This window comes from Pipistrellus kuhlii, unplaced genomic scaffold (assembly GCF_014108245.1).
Source record: "Pipistrellus kuhlii isolate mPipKuh1 unplaced genomic scaffold, mPipKuh1.p scaffold_m20_p_67, whole genome shotgun sequence".
NCBI classification, from domain to species: Eukaryota; Metazoa; Chordata; class Mammalia; order Chiroptera; family Vespertilionidae; genus Pipistrellus; species Pipistrellus kuhlii.
The window spans coordinates 658828-680139 of NW_023425570.1; the positions used below are offsets into that span (position 1 = coordinate 658828).

The window sequence follows — 21312 nt, forward strand, 5'->3', positions numbered from 1 at the left end:
GCATTTTGAATAAAAACAGTGATGAGACTAATCAAAACACTTATAACTACGACAGAGCTATGCATGGAATGTGTTCTTGTTTTGAAATACAATAAAATCTTCCTAATACTTTCAACTATCTCAAGGTACTGGAGTACGGAGTAGGCCAATAATTATTATGTTAAAACAAAATTATGAAAATCTCAAATGGGAATACAAGGAAAAGTTAACAAAGGACAAACTACTTTAAAATACTCATAACTATTTCAGACAATAACTATGGGAAAAAGCTTCAAATTACTCATGAAATTATCTGGATTCTTTAAATCTAGATTTTTTATTTTATTTTTTTTGCTTTCTGAAAATGTCCTCCTTCACTAAGGGACTTGCTCTGACGCCAGCAGGACACACGGGTACATGCCACACTTGCAGAGGATCACTGAGCTTGGGGCCTATTGACTTGGTTCATTAAACAATCACTACAAGTGACATATTAGTTAAATGTCTTCAAGGCTCTTTAACCATATATGATGCTAAATAAAGACGGTCGGTTCTCTGGAAAGGTATTGTATTCTGATGAGGACAACAGCTGTGTCCAATACTATCTTCTGCATACAAGATAGCCAGGCAAAGCTGCAGGTCTCTCACAGTTCACATACGATGTAAAAGTGGAGTGTAATCCATCACTTTTCCCCACTGGTATCCGATAGAGTGACTTAATCAGTAGATAATAAATGTGCCATAAATAAAGCTTGTAAAAGTCCTCTTCTACTTTGCTTCAGATTTCTTGCTTGTGATTTTAAACTCAGAAAAATAATTCAATGTCAATAAACCGAAAATATCACTCCTCAATAAAAATAAATAATTCATAAAAGGGTCCAAGGGCATAAATAGGGCAAAAATTACAAATGTTGAAAAGGAGAAAAATGAAGACTTATTTTCCAGTCACAGGTTAGTCAAGAAAGTATTCAAACAGCTGGGTTCATGCCACCACAGAACTTCAAGAGAGTTTACATTTAGATAATATATTTTAGCAGCAAATGACAAAAATCAAAGGATCCATTTTGGAATAAAATATAAGAATAAAAGGGAACTGATTTTCTGACTTATAAAAGACCCAACTGCATCAAAGTTATCTTCACAGTCCCTACTTTGCTGAGTTCAGCTTAGTACTTGACATGTATAACCTCATGTTTATACAGTGGCTCAAATATCTTATTAGAAAGGAAAATGGGAAACTAAATCTTCAGTTTTCTCCAAAAGAACACAGGAGGCATATATTCCTTTACTTCTCTCATTAAAGCACCATCTGCACCGTTCATTTTGCAAAACCAACCCAAAATTTCAAAATAATTAAAAGGTAACTTTTAGAAAAATTTTTTACTGAAAATGAGGTGAAAACAAAATTTAATAGCTCCCCAAATGGACTAATTTATGTTTCAGTAAGAATAAGTCATAGTACATATTAACAGAATTCAATAAGTTAAAATATCAAGGGAGAAAAAAACAAACAACCCAACCCTTAAATCTGCCAATGGTCATAAATTAATTTAGAAAGGAAAGGAAACACTGGGCAGTAAGCAGGTACACATTTCCCATCAGGTGTGGTGTTGCAAATGGTATGGACACCCCACGCATTTCTCAGAAACAAGAACTGCAGAACTAAACTAACCTCGGTCTGCGGTCACAATCCTTTGGTAAGGATGGACACGCATATCGTGCCTTCGAACTTTAGTAGCCACCGCACCTAGTTAAATTGCAATTACCAAGACAAAGTTAGAAAACATTCACAAGGGAAAAGAAAACAAACATTAACAGCAGGTTTATCAAAACGGATTTCAAACGTTCATTTACTACAAAAATTTCATTTTATGAAACACGTTAAGGCACAGTAGTTTTAAAATTAACCATCATATGTTGCGTATATATGCGTCTATTAATATTGCATTCACTTCAAACATCTTGGCCTTAACCCATGTCATCCATTCGTGTACAATCCCAAGTCACAGGACTTCACCAACGCCAGTAGTTCCACACCGCCAAGCTTTACTAGTCACATATTCACTGAAGTGCCTTTCTTGCAGCAGGATTAAAAATAATGCCATGTTTAATACTGACAAGTACTTGCTAACCTTAAGACCACTTCCAGAGTTTACCACTTTAAAAGGTTTATAAGCAATTCTTAAAGCCTACAGATTGTGGTTTTAAACTTTGAGTCAATAAGTATGAACTGCAATGAATTAGGTGATTAGTAAAGCAAACAGTATAGTACACTTAGCAGTCAGTACACTACTACACACTCTATAAATTACCGTTATTTTGTAAGATCATAGACTAAACCAAATTAATAACATACTTTTACTTTCTATCAGTGTGCAAAAAGTGCAAGTAAGCCACTGACTGCTAGGCTAAGCTTCCCCCCCCCCGGCTGCTGAGACTAAGCGTTTGTTAAATTCAGATCTGATGAGGGTTCAGTTAAGACCGTTCTTGAATTCTTAGCCTTTCGTTGGGAAAGCCATACCTAAAGATAAAAGGAAGGGAATTAAAAATTAGTCATCAATGAAGATTTGATGCTATTACCAATCTCCTCACTACCACCAACACACATGTCTGCATCTGTTTTGAAGGGCACTGCTTATTTTAAAATAATATGATGTGAGACTTGATATCGAGCATGCATGTTATCTGTGTGCAAATTTACTATAATAGCAATTTGAAATAATTTTCTCAATTCTCCAAATGGTCAATCAATATCATGCTTTACTGCTTAGGTGGCAAGTGAGAAATAAAATTGATCATAATGGATTTTTGTCATTTAGTACTCATTATCATTCATCTTATGATTGCCAATTAGGAATAGGTATGTTCTGGTTTTGTCAGTCTAATAATTACTACAAATAAAATTTCCCAACACAACCAAAAACACACTGCTTTACAACGAGGACTACTCTGCAGTGGCCCTCGTTGTTTCTAAGCAGTAAACTGGTCCGTCATCCCTCGGCATTTCAGACGAGTGATCTGCTAGGAGTCTAAGCCTCGAGGCCAGCTCAGGGAGCCCTGCCCGGGGCCGGAGCAGCAGCTGGTGGCTGAGTGCCAGCCCGGCAGGAAGCAACAGTCCACCTCCTCCACAGACGCTGTGCGTGCAGCAGGGAGGAGCTCTGAGGAGGGAGCAGGCATGGGGCCGCAGGACAGAGCGTTAACAGAACAGAAGGCGTAAACAGGTTATATGTTACATGTTATTTTAAAAATGCTTCAAGAAATGTGCAACAGAAACAAGCCTTTCATAAACAGTACTAGGGTATAATTCTGACCTGGAATACTTTATACAATGTTATAGATAACCGAAGACATATACAATAAAGTGTATTTGCTCATGGAACAGAAGGCACTTGAGTGCATGCACACACACAGATAACATACAGAGCGTTGTGGCTTTCTTTAATAGAACAATGAATTTTCAAGTTTAAATCCTTGTCCGGGTTCATTAAAGGCTTTCAAATTTTATAAGTCAATATGAATGCTGGAAAAAAACACCTTAAGAGATCAAAGTCCTACAAGTCAAGAGCATGCAAGCAGCACCAAGGTCATACACCATTCGGGGGAGAGGGTTCAGATTCTGTGTGTAACACAAAGGCAGCGCGGAAGCAGCTGCTCCACAGTGACTGGTCGTGTTACAACAGCTGCTGCTCTCTAGTCCTCCATCCCGCAAGTCAATGGGCTGAAATATCAGGCATGACTGGCATTTCAATCCACTCTATAAAGAAAAGGCGTCAGTAATGTCTTTTGCAAGCACACCACTTTTTGTTCATGTAAAACTGAGCGTTTATAGTATGATCCTAATTTTTGCCTCAAGAGTGATTCTACCGCAGTGATTTGGTGTTTACTTATCAATTCCAACCGTGCTATGAAATGAGGAGTCACTTATGTTTAATATTAACCTGGACTTCAAAAGAGAAGAACTACAAAAATCTGAATGCAACTACTCATTGGGACCTTTCCTATTTAAGTTCTCACATATATTAGAAAATATAATTATTGCAGTTTTAAAAATCTCAAAATATTTTCACATGGACAATTAAAACTTAGCCAATAATTAAAGAAATCTTTGAGAAGAAAAGAATCTGACTTTGGCAAAACTGAAGGAGAGAATACGCCAGTGGATAGAGTCAGTGATGTCAAATGTGAAAAATATTTCCTATCTTAAATGCTCAAATTTACCCGTCCAGAGCAAATCTGAGATACCAACGCAAATCTGACCAAATCTTAAGATGCAATTATTTAAAAGGAGAACCCTTACAAGGGGCTGAAATAAAACAAAATTTAGCCTTCAGTCTCTCCCAATGGAAACTTGTCTCTAAAACTGATGCAAAAATTTCAAAGTCTGGGGCAGAAAAGGTTGTGAAGAAACGTGTTAACCACACAGAGACCACAACTTACCTAATACGCCGCTCGGCTCAATAGGGTACTCAAGGATCGACGTAGCTGGTGCCAACGTGTAGGGGTACTCGTAGGGCGTGTAGATTAACCCAGCTTCAGGCCCCGGAGGAACTATTGCAGCAGTGGGGTGAGGAGTCCCGTTCGGCATGACCGCGGTCTGGATCTGTCTGATCAAAGGCATTATGGTAGGGCCAGCTGGCGTCGGGGTGCGCAGGGCAGCTGGTGGGAGAACAGGCGCAGGCCCAGTAATAATCCTTGGAGCAGCCTGGGCAGTTGCTGCAAGAGAAAAGGCAAGGGCTGCTACAGTAAGCAAAGAAATTTAGAAGGAAGTACAGAGAGAGCGGTGTAAAATACAGGAAAGGAGAGGGAAGTAGGAAAAAGAAAGAAAAAAGCAGGAAAGAAGAAAAATAAAAGGAAATCATTAGTACATGCGCTGGTCACACACGACGCCCAAGCACACCAATCAACTGCAAACAGCTTCCCCTTCCCAATGTGATTAAGAACAAATGTGCAAAAACTAAAGCCACTGTTAAAAAAAAGAGAGGCCATTAAAAAAGGTTATATTTAGTTCATATGTGTGATATGTCTGTTTTTAAGATCTCATGAGGCTAAAAAGGTGCATGCAGAAGCACAAAACAGTTGCATTAAAAAATGTTTAAAAAATATTCTGAGATTGGAGTCCCCAGAAACAGTTTTGCTATAATTTCTAATAGAGTAGCTTCAGTTTCAAATTAAAGAATCGTTTTTATTGTATTAAGCCAAGTACTTGTAAAGTTCTTGCATATGTAGGAATTAACTTCTCATAGAAAAACAATACAGGGTGGGTCAAAGTAGGTTTACGGTTGTTCGTATGGAAAACAGCACGGTAGTAACAGTAAAGAATAAGTTATTTCAAGTATACCCGTGAACCTACTTGTGCCCACCTTGCACAGTGAACGTCCCCTCCCTCTATAGGACACTTATAACAGACCCATTCTCCTAAGTAAATGGAAGCCACCCGTTTGTGAAGCAGGTACTTCTAAACCCAACAGGTTGTCTACATGTTAGAAAATTGCCCAGAACTTTAACATTCAATTTCTTTAAAAAATTTAGTAATTTACCCTTTAATTTTCTCAAAATACTAATTCTACAGGATCTCATTTTAAATATAAAGAAGCAATCCTCTTACACGGTTTAAGAGAGCATGTGCAAACACAACTAAAGGGGGAATGGGGCTACAAAAGTTCCCACTACTGCCCTCTGTGAACCAAAGCATCGCGAGGGGACATGCCGAAGGGACAGAGTGTAACAGGAGGGTCGCTGCTCTCAAAAAGCTCTGCATTTTTTGTCCTTTTCATAAATGTTACAAAATAAACTAGAAGTCTTAAATCTGTAGTTAACATAGAAAATTTCATTAAACTCTTCCATTTAGAAGTTGAACTTTCATTAAAAGAATAAAAGTTCATAAGCCTTTTAGACCTTAAGGGACATGCTGGAACAAAACAAAACCAAGAAGAGCGTCCACAACTCATTAAAGTGGTAAAAGCGGGCTTTGAGGCCATATCCAGGAACAATCATCCCAACTCTTTGTTTCATCTGGTCAGGTGCTATGCCACCGAAGGAGAAAGCTCTGCGGACAAACAGCCGAGATGCTGTCGTGCGGGCCCCAGTCGCGTTCTTACGTGATTTAATGTTGGCATCTCTGTAGGTGCCATTCAGAATCGCAAGCTCCATCAGCTGCATCTTCTTCAGGCTGTCTTCTCCCTCTGCCTGTATAAGGAACAGAGCAAGAAGCACTTAGGGTGGTCCACATACATCGGCGCCACATCCACACTCCTGACAGCACGTGACCAGAGCCACCTGCTTCCAGTAGGAGGAAGATCAGGGGCCACGGGGAACCTCACTGAGGGCACATGGCACATGGAACACTCAGCTGCCACTGGCTGCACTTCTACTTGGAATTTTTAAATATAAGCTGCACTGATTTACTAAAGTTCTCCTAAAAGGCTTTGGTTTTAAAAGGAATACATGAAAATGTTATTTGAGATTAAATATGTTATGTTCTCTTTAGCATCTATTATTTTGTTAAAGACTTCAAAGCTCAAATGTATTCATTAAGACCAAAAACAGCTCTGACTGGTGTGGTGACAACATCAGCCCACACACCAAAGGGTTGAGTGTCCAATTCCCAGTCAAGGGCATGTACCTGGGTTGCAGGTTCAATCTCTAGCCCAGATGAGAGCATCTCAATTGATGCTTCTGTTTCTCTCTCTCTCCCTCCCCTCCTTCCACTCTCTCTAAAAATCAATGGAAAAAATATCCTTGGGTGAGGATTAACAATAAGACCAAAAAAAGGGGGGGAATGGGGCTTTTAAACATGGAAGTCTTGATTGTGATATTCAGATAACAGTCTAATTCTCAAAAAAGAAAAATTTAAGTCATAAGAACTTCTAAAAATTATATATATATGTGTGTATACACACACACACACACACACACACACACACACACACAGACAGTTATATATACATGTATACACTGCGAACATCCCTCTATCCCCTAAATTTAGCTGTTAGCAAGTGCTATCAACTCTAAAGCAAATCTACATTTAGGGTTATCATTTGATGTCCAAGCCACTACGCATGTGAAAGCCAGCAGGGGTACTCTTAATATCAGGTATAACCCAGGACCATCTGATTATCAAAATGTTTAGCCATCCTATTTACCTTGGATTCACCCCATGCTTTCCTATTACCGATGTCACCCTTGTCCTAGTCATTATCTGGGTCTTATCAAAACCACTACAAAATTATGTTAATGATGTCTGTTCCCCATCAATCTATACACAATGGCCAGATTAACTGCCACAAATGCAGCTTTCATCTTAACAATTTTTGTGTCTCAAAAGCTTTAAGCTACCTATAGTCTGGCTCCAAACTATGTTCAAAGTTAAACTCACTAATCTTCTTAATATTTTTAAAAACCTCTATCTTCTTTGCCGAAACCGGTTTGGCTAAGTGGAAGAGCGTCGGTCTGCAGACTGAAAGGTCCCAGGTTCAATTCCGGTCAAGGGCATGTACGTTGGTTGCGGGCCCATCCCCGGTGGGGGGTGTGCAAGAGGCAGCTGGTCGATGTTTCTTTCTCATCGACGTTTGCTAGCTCTCTATCTCTCTCCCTTCCTCTCTGCAAAAAATCAATAAAACATATTAAAGAAAAACAAAAAAACCCCCTCTATCTTCTTATAAATCAACTGGTCACTTTGGGAGGGTGGCACTCACCTGACAAGCTGGTCAGGGAGCCACAGGAAAGATTAGAGAGGACTAATATCGATGTGTTTGGACTCAGCTTTAAGTGCTTGTGTGTGTGTGTATTAAATACATACATGTGTAGGTGCAGTATGTTTATGAATACATATGTATACACAATCCATAGCTTTTAAACAATACCTGCACTTCTATATTTTTTTCTTTTTATCATGGAAAACATCAGACATATAAAAATTAATATACTCTTAAATGTGTTATATTTCCAGGGACAGATTTTTATAAAGATGCTTGGAATCTATACAAATGGAACTCATGTACCAGACGTCTGCCTCAGAAACTGCCATGACAATGTCTCTCATTTAGGAACACCACAGAGTGGGGTCACAGATGCTCTTCCTGCCTGTGCCTCCAACGGAGCCAGTCTGAGAGCCACTCTTCCCTGGGTGTGACACCTACAGGGCCTCAGTGCTCCTCATTATTACAAGAGGCGGCACAATTCTTACCACAGGCATCATATACAGTCACTGGTGCCTTTCTTTCTTTCTTTTTTCCCCCCCAAATATGTTTTATTGATTTTTTACAGAGAGAAGGGGGGGGGGGGGGAGAGAGCGCGCGCTAGAAACGTCGATGACAGAGAAACATCGACCAGCTGCCTCCTGCACATCCCCCACCAAGGATGTGCCCGCAACCAATGTACATGCCCTTGACCGAAATCGAACCTGGGACCTTTCAGTATGCAGGCCGATGCTCTACTGCTGAGCCACACCGGTTTCCGCACTGGTGCCTTTCCTAACAGATGAGTTTTCATGATAAAAATGAAATCAGGAAGCAGTGCATTAGAGAACATACACAATGGCTAGCTACCGCAGCAGTGGTTAAATCTGACTGATCTCCCACAGGGGAAGCAGCCTTTGTACCAAGGTGGTTGGCGCTTTAAATATGTGGTATGAATATTTAAGAAACAATTAGCTAATGTTGAGAACCAAGGTTACACTCTGGTTCCAGTGTTACGTGGATCTCTCCGGTTATATATTTGTTTTGTAGTATTAGATTTAGAGTGCTTTCAAAAGCTTTGTTTACAGAACTCTCCTAATTTCCCATGAAAACTTTTTAGGACCAAAGTTCTGATTGCATATTATAGGAGCACATCTCTCCATTTGGTGAACAAATCATATAAAACTACACTATTAGGTTCCTGGTAATACAATTAACTACTGGTCAATAAATTTAAACAGGTGCTTTAAACAACACAGTACTGTGTTAGATTAAAAAAATAGAACTCTTCCTTTAAGAGGTCATGAATAACAAAGTGAAGACTACTTCTATTGCATATTAATATGCACCCATTTAAGAAACTTGATAAAAAATGCGCAACGTTTTTAGGCAATACGTTTCTATTTGCTGATCTTTCACTGGAAGAAGTCTTAAGTGGCTTTGAAACCACTGGAGTACTAAGACTAATCTTTTTTATGGTTTTTCCTGAAACTTAGCTTCTACTGTGAAATCTACTATCAACTTCCTCCACGTCCATTCCAGAAGTCGCTGTAACACACCCAATAAGCGAGGAGTGTCCTGAAGCTGCCAATGACTTCAGACGAGGGGAGTGGTAGGTAAGGGGCTACAGGGACAGCTGGGAAAGGAGGACACAAGAGATAAAGACAGGCTGGGACGGTCCTGCTGACCAGTTTGCGCTGTGACCACCATGACAGAACGCAGTGAAGCCTGGCCCAGCAGTGAGGGCACTCCTGTCACCAACAAGGAAGCGCTGGCTCTCATTAGACCAGAGCTCGCCCTGGCTTTAGTCTAACAGGGAAGGCTGACAGGACAGAGCGACCGGAGAGAAGGTGGGCAGACTGGACTGTAAGGAGCGGGGCGGGGAAACAAGCAGGTAAAACCAGCACTATAGGACTCCCGGGCAACTGAAGCCCCTCTCCTGAAGAAAACAACGGAGGATCCTGGAGGAGGCAAAGGTAGAGCTGAGAATGTTATGTCTGAAATGGACTAAGTCACCCAAGGGGAGGTACGGATTGGACTGGTGACCTGGAGTGCAAGACTGGAAGCGCACTGAAGAATGATCACACAGGCATTGGGCCCTGAGACAGGGTCACAGATGGCGTGCTCAGGAAGAGCACACTGGAGAGACGACCACTAGAAAAGTCCGGTGAGTGCCTAACATTTCTGAAGAGCGAGCATCAAGTGACCAAACAAGTAGTTGGCAAACTCATTGATTTTGTCCTAAACTCACTGATATTAAGTCTAGGTCTTTCTATGCACTGTAGTCTTGGTTTCTAGGCTGCCCCAAAGCAGCTTCTCAATAGAAGTTTGTGGAGTTGCTTGGAAGTCATTAAATGAGTCTTTCATAAAAATCTCCAGAAGGGTGTTATAATTCCATAGAATCCAAATTCAGAAATCAAATTATTTTGTTTAAAAAGAGTATACTGCCATCATTCACAGGTGAATTCATAAGATATTATCACAAAGTAAACTAATTCATAAATCTGTTGGCTTGCTCAGAGATTTAGTATTCTATAAAGCAGTTTAACAAAATAGAAACTGATGCTATGTTGGTTTAAAGGCAGAACTTTAAAAACATTTTAATTTACATTTTATAATTGAAATATACATTAAAGATTAAATGTTTTCCCCAAACCATTAGGGGTTGAGGGAATTAAAAAACAATAACATATACACTTACATAATTCTGCAATACAGGATTCAGAGTAAAGGAGGAGTCTATTATTGTCGCTTTTGAAGTTAAATTTTCAGTATTTTATTTAGTTATGCAAAACACAGAGGAAAATCAAGTCATAAAATAAGCTACCAAATAAGTTTATCTGAAACAATCTTAATATAATACTGAATGTTCATTTGGATTGTTAATATACTATTAGAATTTCACAATGGTAGTATCTGAATAATTTTGCTAATAAATATCACAACACTTGAAATGTCAAGAAAAATTAAATATAAGGTTTAAAATTACAAGCAAATTAAATAAAAAAGGGGCATATGGTTTAACTGTTATCAATTCCATTTCAATGTTCACTAACACAAAGTGAACGGGTTACAAATGCTTTGCCTATATATAAGGAACGTGATGCTACTTAACAACCATGAGAAGGGCATGCAAACAAAGTAAAGGGATGTATGAAAATAACGGAACTAAAGAAAATACAATGAGGAATCACTTATTTTTCCCTGTTAAATAATTTTTAATTCTTTAATGAATTTATATCTAAAATTAATTTGAGTATCTGTGCATAATATCATATATTTAATAAGAATATATTTAAAAACCAAAATGCATTATTCTGGCCAGTGAGGAGCATATTTACTTAAGGGATAGAAACATTACATTATGATAAATTCAACATACAAATTCTGATGGAGGCATGGAATACATTAAATAGATTAAAATAGAAGGACTTCCTATATGAACTGCAAAAATATTGGTAAGGAAACAAATATACAGAACCCTATTTTTCTATGCCCAGAACTTTTCTTTTTAGTTGCATGCTATCTAAAATGTCAACCTCAACAAAATGTTCTGCTTGGAGAAGCTACTCAAGGAATCTTTACTGAGAATCAAAAGGAGGCTGTTTCTTATACCGAGTCCATACTTGTGAGAGTTTAATCACTTACCCTAGACGACGCACATTTTATTACGGCCACCAAGGAGCCTCATCAAACTGAAGCTGCAGGCGGGAAGCCTGCCTCCCTGCCACACAACAGCATGGCCGGAGCTCTGGCAGCTCTCAGGGAGGCGCACGGGTCTGCTATGGCGGTGATTAAGTCTCAAAAACTACACCTGTTGAGCTTCTTCATATATCCATATGAACTGAGGCCTAAAGGCAAAGTACTTTTAATTATTTGTGAAAATTCTAGTTGACACAATGCTCCTGTGGCTGCCCTAACGCAGAATAAACAAGCCACAAAACGGATTGGCGTATAAAAAGTTATTGATTTAGAATCAGGTTAAATTTTAGCATTGTCCTTCTTTGCAAGAAAAATTAATCAGCACATGCCAATTTCTGTACGTCTTTTTCTCTCATCATGTTTCCTAAGGCCGTGAACAGAATACCAACACATAGAATACAACACATACGGCATTTTGATTCCAGGAGTTGTATTCCAAATTTAAATATTTCAGAAAATCTTGTCATTGTGTTGTTTTATTAATTTATTATAGGATTTTAATAAGATGTATTTTGATGTGTAATTTACTTTAAGGAGTAAAGATTATAAATATAAATGCTGAACTTTTAAGAATATTGTATTCCTTCTTCTCTGAATCATTCATTCTGAATACCTGCAACTCCCTATGGCCTGCATCCCCTCTGTGGCCTAAAAAATTAAAGATGCATCTATATTTTTAGGCCACAAAATTAACAACAAATTATTACTTTCCTTATGAAACTGTAATCTAGTGGCTTGAAAATGTTAATGGACTTCCCAAAGACCTTGTTTTATTTAATATGAGAGAACATTTTATAGTCTCAGAGCTTTAAGTACTAAATGTCAGTCTTTTTCTGGAGGGCAGCTATAAACCTCTAATGCAAGCAGGCGATCATAACGCTGTCCTGAGGCCCGAGGTCATGCAAGCGGAAGTGCTGGTTCCCCTCGGCACCAAGGAGCCTTTGCTCCGGGAGCCATCACACTGACAGGAGCTCCCAGACACGGCAGGCGGGACTCTCCCACGTGTTCGGTGCAGCCTGCAGAACCCAGTCATGCGCTTCAGGACCCTACCTGCTTTCCACAGAAACTCTAACTGTTCGTCTTACTTGGCGACACAAATACGACAAGTGGGAAGACACAGATTGCAAGCACTGAGTAAAAAGTATCACATGAATGTTTATTAAAACAAAATAATCATTTTACTAGCATCATTTGAAGACGATGTGATTTAGGAAGGAAATGTCACATGTAGAGTTGTGTCTTCTTCCCTCAGAGATTTGGAACAACATGCCTTTCCGTGGATGTGCTTGTGGTGCACTGCATGTAGTGGAAGACAAGCCTTCACAGGAATTGTGGGCCTGGGAGCATGGAGTGGCCTGCCATCCTGCCCTCCTCTAGGAGAGAAAGCAGGACTGGTCCTTTCAAACCTAATTTATGAATTTATTCAAACCTGCCAAATTGCTTTAAGTAGACGCCTCTCACATTTGAAAATTCTCATGGCAACTCATTTAGTTTGGCAGACTGGCAAACCCAATGCAATCCTTTTATCCCGCAGCTAACCCAGTACAATGGTAATTCTGCGCTGACACTCTGATGAGACTGCTAATTACTGTTCTCTGGGTCCCCAGACAGATTCCCATTCAGATGAAAATGGCTGTGCATGGCAGCAAACCACCACCACCACCACCTTTCTGTACGTGACAGAGACGGTCTCTTCACAATACAGCTCTACAAGGAGCAGGGCATCATAGCTAGGTGTCTCTTAATACCTTGCCTTCTTTCCCAATAAAATGAAAAGGAAGCCAATAATACCACAAACTTTAATTATTGACAACTTAGTCAAGAACTAAATGCAGAGCTACCAGTTCATTAACAATCCTGTTAAAAGAACTTTAACAATAAGATTTCTCTATCTCTAGAGTCATTCTGTCTCTTCCTGTCTTACTCTTTACCTATATCTATTTTTAGGTTATAATAAAAACTTACTTAACTAAGACAAATGCATATGGCATTTAGACAGAAAAGAATGTTTGAGAAACTTAAAAGGCAAACCTAAAAAAGCATTTTGTAATGCTCTCTTCTCTCTACTACTCTATCAAATCCTAATGACATCTGCAGTTTTTAAGTAAGTGAATTAAAATTACTTTTGTTTTAGTACATATCCTCAATTTTCATAATATTTCTTGAAATAACTGGCAACAACTTTAAATTTCAAAATCTCCAGGTAGAAATTTGTCAGAATCTACTAGATCAGTTACTTTAATATTACTGAACTCTATGTTTATAAATGCTTTCACAAGGAGATCAGCTATATATTTAAAACTGACTCATGTTCAAGTTCTCAAACATCTATAAATAAATATAAAGAGAAAGTGAAAGACCAAGGAGAAGAGAAACAATTACACCCACTGCAAAGTAAAAAGCCTGAAATGAGCACTTCGGAATTCTCGGGGTCTGGTGGCACCTGTGTGTCCAGGCCCGTTGTGAATTATGAGACCACATAAACTTCAGGGCCTGAAACCACTTAATTTCTCTGAGACAGGTTAGTGCTACTCATTCAGTCTCCACAGGTTAGTATTCTATCTCCTCAACAGAAACCTTGACCTCATTCCTCCTGAAAGGGAGGAAACATTACAGCAGGAAGAGGAGACTCAGCCAGTACCCTCACCTCTACTTGCTCAGTCTTCACGTCAGAGTCCAGCACAATATTCCCCTACTTCCACTTCTAGTGTCTATAGGTTCTCTGGAGATTAGAAAACATCACAGAATACATCTCCATAAGGTCTTAGCTAATGACTACAACTACCGTGTTTCCCCGAAAATAAGACATCCTCCAAAAATAAGACCTAGCGCATAGAAAGATAAGACATCCCCTGAAAATAAGACCTAGCACAACTTTGGGAGCAAAAATTAATATAAGACACTGTTTTATTTTTGGGAAAACAGGGTAGCAGCAGGTCTTATTTCCAAACTCATTGAGATGAGAATTGAAAGAGGGATGGTACCAATACCTGAGATGGGAGGTGCACACCTATAGTAATTAAGAGGGAATCTGTGTGTGTGTGTGTGTGTGTGTGTGTGTGTGTGTTGCAACTTACAATGTGTTTTAGTAACATCAATAGTTTCATAATTTTCTTGCTTATTATGCTACTGTAAACAAAAGCCTATTCTGAGATCGGGGTTAGCAATGAGGGTTTTTGTATGTAGGGAAAAGAATTTCTTTTGGTGTGGTGCATCTGTGACCAGGAGCTGAGGTGGTCATTGATATGGTCAATGATGTAGTTGAGGCAACCAGTCCATGTCCAAGAGGAGAAAAGATGAAATATGTGTCCTGTACTTCCACACAAGTTATTATGGCCTTCCCAAGGACTGCAAAGGCAAGTAAGCAGTAATAACTCACTTTTACAAATAAGGACAGTGAGTCTCTGACCAGGATTTATATAATCCTACTGTATTTCTCATCGCTTTTAATAACCTGAAATGCACAACTCGCCAACCCTAAAATGCATATATACTAAACTTATCTCTATGAATCTGTATAGTAATCGTCCAGTTCAAGTCTCATCAAAGTTACCATTATATAAAAAAACAAGTGAAGTCTTTTAATGATGCCAAACCCTGGCCATGTAGGTTGTGTAAACTATATATACACAACCTGATATTGGGAATGAGTGTGAGTATACCAAATTAGGTTGCCATTTCAGTGAGATTAAGGAGAACACACTACTAGTGTGTGTGTGTTTTTACAATGAATGAATGAATGGAGATCTTTAGACTCTTTCAGTAATTAACAAAGCTAGGAGGGGAAAAAGGTAAGAAGAAAAGAAGACCTGAATAACATTTTCAATCTTCACCTAATTGACATCTACACAGCACAGAGCCAACTACCACAGAATGCACATGCTTTTAAATGTACATGAGACAGTTCACAAAACAGACCATATGCTAGATAAAAAAGTCCTAAATAGATTAAAAGACTGAAACATTACAGATTATAATTTCTGAGCAAAGCATAACCAATGTACGCAAAACTCTGGGGGTGAGGGTAGGTATGGGGGGGGGGGAGGGCAATGGTAAGGTATACACACATATAATACCTTAATAAAAAAATGAAAAAAATTCTGAGCAGAACAAAATTAAATTAGTAATCAGTCATAGTAAGATAAACAGCTAAGTCCCAAATATTTGGAAAAAACCCATGGGTCAAAGAAAAAAATCATAGAAATTAGAAAATATTTTGAACTAGATGGTAATGAAATTACAATATAACATTATTTTGGTGATGCAGTTAAAGCAGTTTTCAAATAAAAAATTATGCCTTTATAAGGATAGTTCTCAAAAGTAGAAAAGAAAGGTTTCAGATCACTAATTTTCCACCTTTAAGATGAGTGAAAATTGCCTAAACCGGTTTGGCTCAATGGATAGAGCGTCGGCTTGGGGACTGAAGGGTCCCGGGTTCGATTCCGGTCAAGGGCACATACCTTGGTTGCGGGCATGTCCCCAGTGGGGGGTGTGCAAGAGGCAGCTGATCGATGACTCTCTCTCATCGATGTTTCTAACTCTCTATCTCTCTCCCTTCCTCTCTGTACAAAATCAATAAAATATATTAAAAAAAAAAAAAAAAAAAAGATGAGTGAAAATAATATGAAACCAAATCAGGTAGAAGGAAAGTGTAAAAGGAGAAATCAATAAAACATAAAAGGACAAATAGAGAATATCAACAGAAACGAAAGTTGATACTTCACTTCTATAGATCCTAAAGATCTTAAAGATGAAAAGATAACGTTAGAACAATTTCATAGCAGAAATCTCATCAACTTAGATGACATGAATAAGTGCTTTGAAAAAATAAAAAAACAGAAAAAATTTTTGAGAGTTCTATATTTTACAAATAAATTGAATTTGTAATTAAAAGCCTTTCCCCCAAAAGCCACAGATTAGAATATTTATTTATTACCCAAATCTACAAAGAACTGTTATAACTCAGTATGAGAGAAAACAATAAAGTAGATTTAAACAGATACTTCATTAAAGAAGACACACGAATTGCTAAAAAGGACTTGGGAAGATACAACATGATTTATCTGCAGAGGAATGGAAAATGAAAGCACAGCAGGTAGAAGGATCAATATGCCTTTTTATTCTATGGATCATTAATGGTCAACAAAAAGGGACATGCAACAGAATGGAGGAACTTCCCAAAAATCCAGGCTTATTCCAAGACAGGCAGAAAATAATTTTGATCCACATGAATTTAGAAGAAGTAAATATATAAAAGAGCTGAACCACCTGAGAAAGCAGAAAGGTAGTGGCTGGGAGGGAGAGAAAGGGGAATGCGGAGCTATCAGTCAATCCATGTACAGCGTGTGGGAACAGTTAATCATACTGTGGTGTATTCTTGAAATGCTATGAGATCTTAAAAATTGGTAAATTGTGAGATAATGGACATGGTTAACCTAACTGTGATAATTTCACAATTGCTATGTATGTCAAACCATCATGTGTACAATTTCTGTCTATTATATGTCAATGAAACTGAAAAAATATATATACATAGAGAAAGAGTTTTGAGACAAAATTAACCCCATTATCTGTCTGGGGACAGTGGGAAAAAGGTGGTTAATTGATGGTAGAATAAGAAAACAGGTAATAGAAACCTTGATTGAGGTAATGATTATAAGTGCATACAGCTTCAAACTCAATCTGTATACTTAAAATGAATGTGATCCATTGTATGTTTAAAAAGGAATGGGAAAAACCACAAGAAGAATTTTCTTTCTTCACATCTTCAAAATCGCTCCATTAGCATTTTTTAGAAATTTAGCTCAAATTGTATTTTAATCAGACCTACGAGTTTCTATATTATTTCTCAAATCATCTTTAGAACACTAATGTGAATGTATTCCCATAAATTTTGATGGCCAATTAAATGTGGAAATTGTTCGCAATACTTACTAGCATATTAAAACTTTCTTTACCCAGAATCCCTATGAAAAGTGCCTCATAGAACAGTTAGGGAAATGCCAACTGCTCTAAGAATCTTACCTTAAATAATTTTCTGAACTCTATCAATCTAAAACACTGTCAACCCTGAATAGCTACACTTGGGACAGGAAACAACATCTCAAATGGTTTAGGTCCAAAACTCAACTCCTGATAATTCCTTCCAAGTCTGTTCCTACTAACATCATCTTCCACAAGATTGCAGCATTACATCCTCCCAGCTGTTCGGGCTGAAAACCCTGGCGTCATTCTGGACTCCATGCTGTCTGAGATCCAGTTGTCCAGGGTGGTAACCTTTTTTCCCCCGCTAAGGGCCATGTGGATATTTATAACATCATTTGTGGGCCATACAAAGTTATCAAATTAAAAATTAGCCTGCTCTATTTGATCAAACATTTAATTAACTCACCCCTAATGCCTTTTCACAGGCCTGATTCACTTTAAAAATGTACTTAGCATCAGACCATGCTTCACACCTTCACCACAATGGCTACGCTGGTCCCACTCATTATCATCTGTCATCCGGATTAATGAACAGTCCAGAAACAGGCAAACTTTGTAACGAGCCAGACAGTAGATGGCTTTTCTGGGCATATGGCTTGTGGTGCAGTTACTCAGCTCCTCCATGGAAACGCACAGACAGCCGCACACAATGTGTAAATGAAAAGCATGGCTGGGTTTCAATATCGTTTGTTCATGAACAATGGAATCTGAATTTCAAAATAAAGTGCCATTTAAAAATATAAATTGTATGAGTTTTTTTAAAAAGCTTTTGTACATCATTTAATATTCAAAGACAAATAATTTTAAAACCAAAATGTTTAAGACATTTGCTCCAATTCTCATTTTATAAATAAGAAAACATACAGAGAAGTTTACTTACTTTCTGAAAGACACATAACAATAACAGACTTCTAACTGAATGTTCTTTCCCACGTTAATATTATTTAGAATTAAAGTAGCTTACAGCATGATTAGAATAATGTAATAGGGTGGTCTACTTGATATATTAGGTGAAATCATTTGTTTAGTATATGATATGAGCTAACTATTTTCAGTTATACGTCACAAAAACAGGCCTAATGTTAAGTAACTTGTTCTGATCATAGAACTAACAGACCAATATGCCTAGGGGAAGAAAACTCTTTTCTATAAATTTTTTCAGTATTGCACAATTATTTTTTAAAAGGAGAGAAATTATATGGCATAACAGTATACAATTACAGATTTTAGTTTATATTCTTTATAAAACCTATCAAACAGAATTTACATGGAATTCTTTTCTTTTAAGGAGATAATTTTCTTAAGTAGATAAAAATGTTTATGTTTTGTGAGTTTACTTGTAGAAGAAACTACCTGGGGAATAGAGAACAACCAGCATTCTTACTCATTTATGTAAATGTCAACAAATTTCTGTTCGACAGAATACTAACATTATTCCTCGTTTTTTCAATAGCAAGTTAGGACCACATTTCCATATATTTTACTAATATAAAAATGTTAATAATGTCTTAGAAAACCCATAATTTATTATTTATTTTCCACTGAAAAAGATGATACTCTGGTAGTACCATCACTGCCAAAGTTCCTACAGGTCCATGGAAAGAGTTGATAATCTGGTGAAGGCCTGGGAGGGGTGGGTGCAGAGTGGAGGGAGTGTGGAGGGGGAGGAAACAGAAAAGGGGACATCTATAATACTTTCAACAATGAAGACAAATAAAAGAATTAAAAGCATATAGGGTGGTGAATGCCTGGGGCGAACTAGAAATGGGCCAATGGGAAAAAGAGGGACATATGTAATACTGTCAGCAATAAAGATTTTTAAAAATTATAAAGTGTCTATAGGTTTCTGTAACAATGAGGAAATGCCAAGAGGGAGAAGGGAGGGGAGGGAAGTAGATGGGGAAGGTGATCGGGAGAGGGAGGGAGGGTGAGAAAGAACACCTAGGTGCCTGTGCACTAGGAGGCGGGAGCTCTTTTTCTAAAAGGGAGTTAGTCTAGCCCGGTGTGGGACCACCTCTCTCTGTGACAACGATGTGCCGGGAGAGTGCGTGGGACCCACGGGCAAGTCTAATATGTGCCCCCCAACACAGCTCCCCAACGAGGCGCCACTGTGGGTGCCTGGCGCTCACACCGGACAGGAGACTGTCCCCTCCACAAGAGAGCTCTCCTCTCCCTCCTCACGCTGCACCATGGCAGCGACACAAGGTGAAGAACTTCTGAAAAGCAGTCTCCTGATTCACCTTGCTCCCTTCACAACTCTAATGAACAGGCTTTTGCACTTACAGAACTGACTCTGTCTGTTGTCTACTGTATTATAGTAAAGGAGTTATAAATAATTCTTGTATTTTTATTTAAATAAGATTTCTAACAATACCTGTTTATTATATAATCTTACAATAATTTAAAATTAAACTGGAAAGGGGGTTGGAACCCAAATCTAAGACTTGGAAATCATTACTTACTGCAGGGACCAGTAATTTCTTCACCTCTTCCACGGCTCTCTTCAGTTTGATCTCTGCCCTGTTTTGAGCATCTTCCACAGTAATCAGCACGTGCAAGTCTTCGTTGAGGTGCTCCCAATTGGGCTTGCCTCTATTTTGCTCCTCCTAAAAAATTTACAAAGTAAAATATTACACGTTTTTCAAAAAAGAAAACATACTTTTCATAATACTAATCTGTTGGCAACTATTTAAGATACATTACATATTTTTCTATGATGACGTTTTATTTTCCTGGCAAAAAACATGGAGGTATTTCACAGGCCACAGCAATAGTCAGTGTCCCAGAATAAAGATCAAGAGCACTTAGAAATACAAATAACTGCCCCCAAAAGTAATATTCACACAATCTGGCACCTAGTCAGAAATTAATAGGCAGACAGAGAAGCAGAAAATTGTAACATCTGATGAAAAAAAAAAAAAATCAATCAAAACCAATCTCGAACAGACACAGATATTGTAATTAACAGAAACAGAGACACTAAAAGGTTGTGTGTGTGTGTGTGTGTGTGTGTGTGTGTGTGAGAGAGAGAGAGAGAGAGAGAGAGAGAGAGAGAGAGAGAGAGAGAGAGAAGGGGGTGGGGAGGACAGACAAAAGCCAGAGGATGAGAGAGAGAGAGAGAGAGAGAGAGAGACAGAGAGAGAGACAGAGAGAGAGAGAAGGGGGTGGGGAGGACAGACAAAAGCCGGAGGATTTAAAAAGAGAAGGACTTACATGACAGGAACAGAGAACAAAGTTGCAGTCTAACTTTACATTGTGCTTTATTACAGAAATACATTTATGAGTTGTAAAACACCTAGGTAAATGTGAACAATTCAATAGTTTAAGTGCCGATTAAAATACTTATCCTAATGCTTGCTTCAAAAGAAAGCTTTGCTTATAGTTTTTCAAAGCTGTTGAAAGAACACTTACGTACAGACAAGATGGTGAATCTCTACATCGCTGCCCCCAAACAGCTGGTGGTCGGAACCCCTAGCTCCCGGCCAAACACTAGAAACGCACCCCTGCACAGGCCGCTTTCCGGAAGGAGGTGTGCGGGCAGCTGATGAGCCCCTTTATACAGGAAGTCTGAGGTGCCCAGTTCTCTGTGCTCCGCCCAGGGAAGGCTGCCAGCCATAAGCTGGGGGCAGGTGATTGGAAGACCTTTCTGTGTGGAATCTAACCAGCCAAACACACACACACAAAACAACCCGAACCAAGAAAGTAACCCCAGAGCAAGGACAAAAAAACTAAAAAAATCTGCAGTTAAGAGAAGATACATCCTTAAAACAAGCAGAGTCCTGGCCTGTGTAGTCAGTGGTTAGAGCGTAGGCTGGAACATGGAAAGGTCTCAGGTTCGATTCCCGGTCAAGGGCAAGTACCTGGGCTGCGGGTTTGCTCCTCATCCTACGTGGGGGCGAGTGCGGGAGGCACCAGTTGATGTGTCTCTCTCTCCCTCACCACTTCGCCCTCCCTTTCACTTTCTCTGAAA

At 38.7% G+C, this 21312-nt stretch overlaps 1 protein-coding gene across 8 annotated transcripts in view; it reads right to left on the minus strand.

The window, feature by feature from the left end:
• Positions 1-21312, minus strand: part of QKI (QKI, KH domain containing RNA binding) — a 115076-nt gene that overhangs the window by 5090 nt on the left and 88674 nt on the right. For 2 of the 8 annotated variants that reach the window (XM_036420373.2, XM_036420372.2), the window contains 4 exons: positions 19805-19948; positions 6078-6165; positions 4417-4716; positions 1652-1726 (listed from right to left, as the gene is read on the minus strand). In XM_036420373.2, the coding sequence (XP_036276266.1) occupies positions 1652-1726; positions 4417-4716; positions 6078-6165; positions 19805-19948 (607 nt within the window). Of the gene's footprint in view, positions 1-1651; positions 2501-2790; positions 3734-4416; positions 4717-6077; positions 6166-19804; positions 19949-21312 lie in introns of those variants that run through there. The other 6 variants (XR_006740426.1, XM_036420369.2, XM_036420368.2 and 3 more) reach the window with 6 other exon arrangements.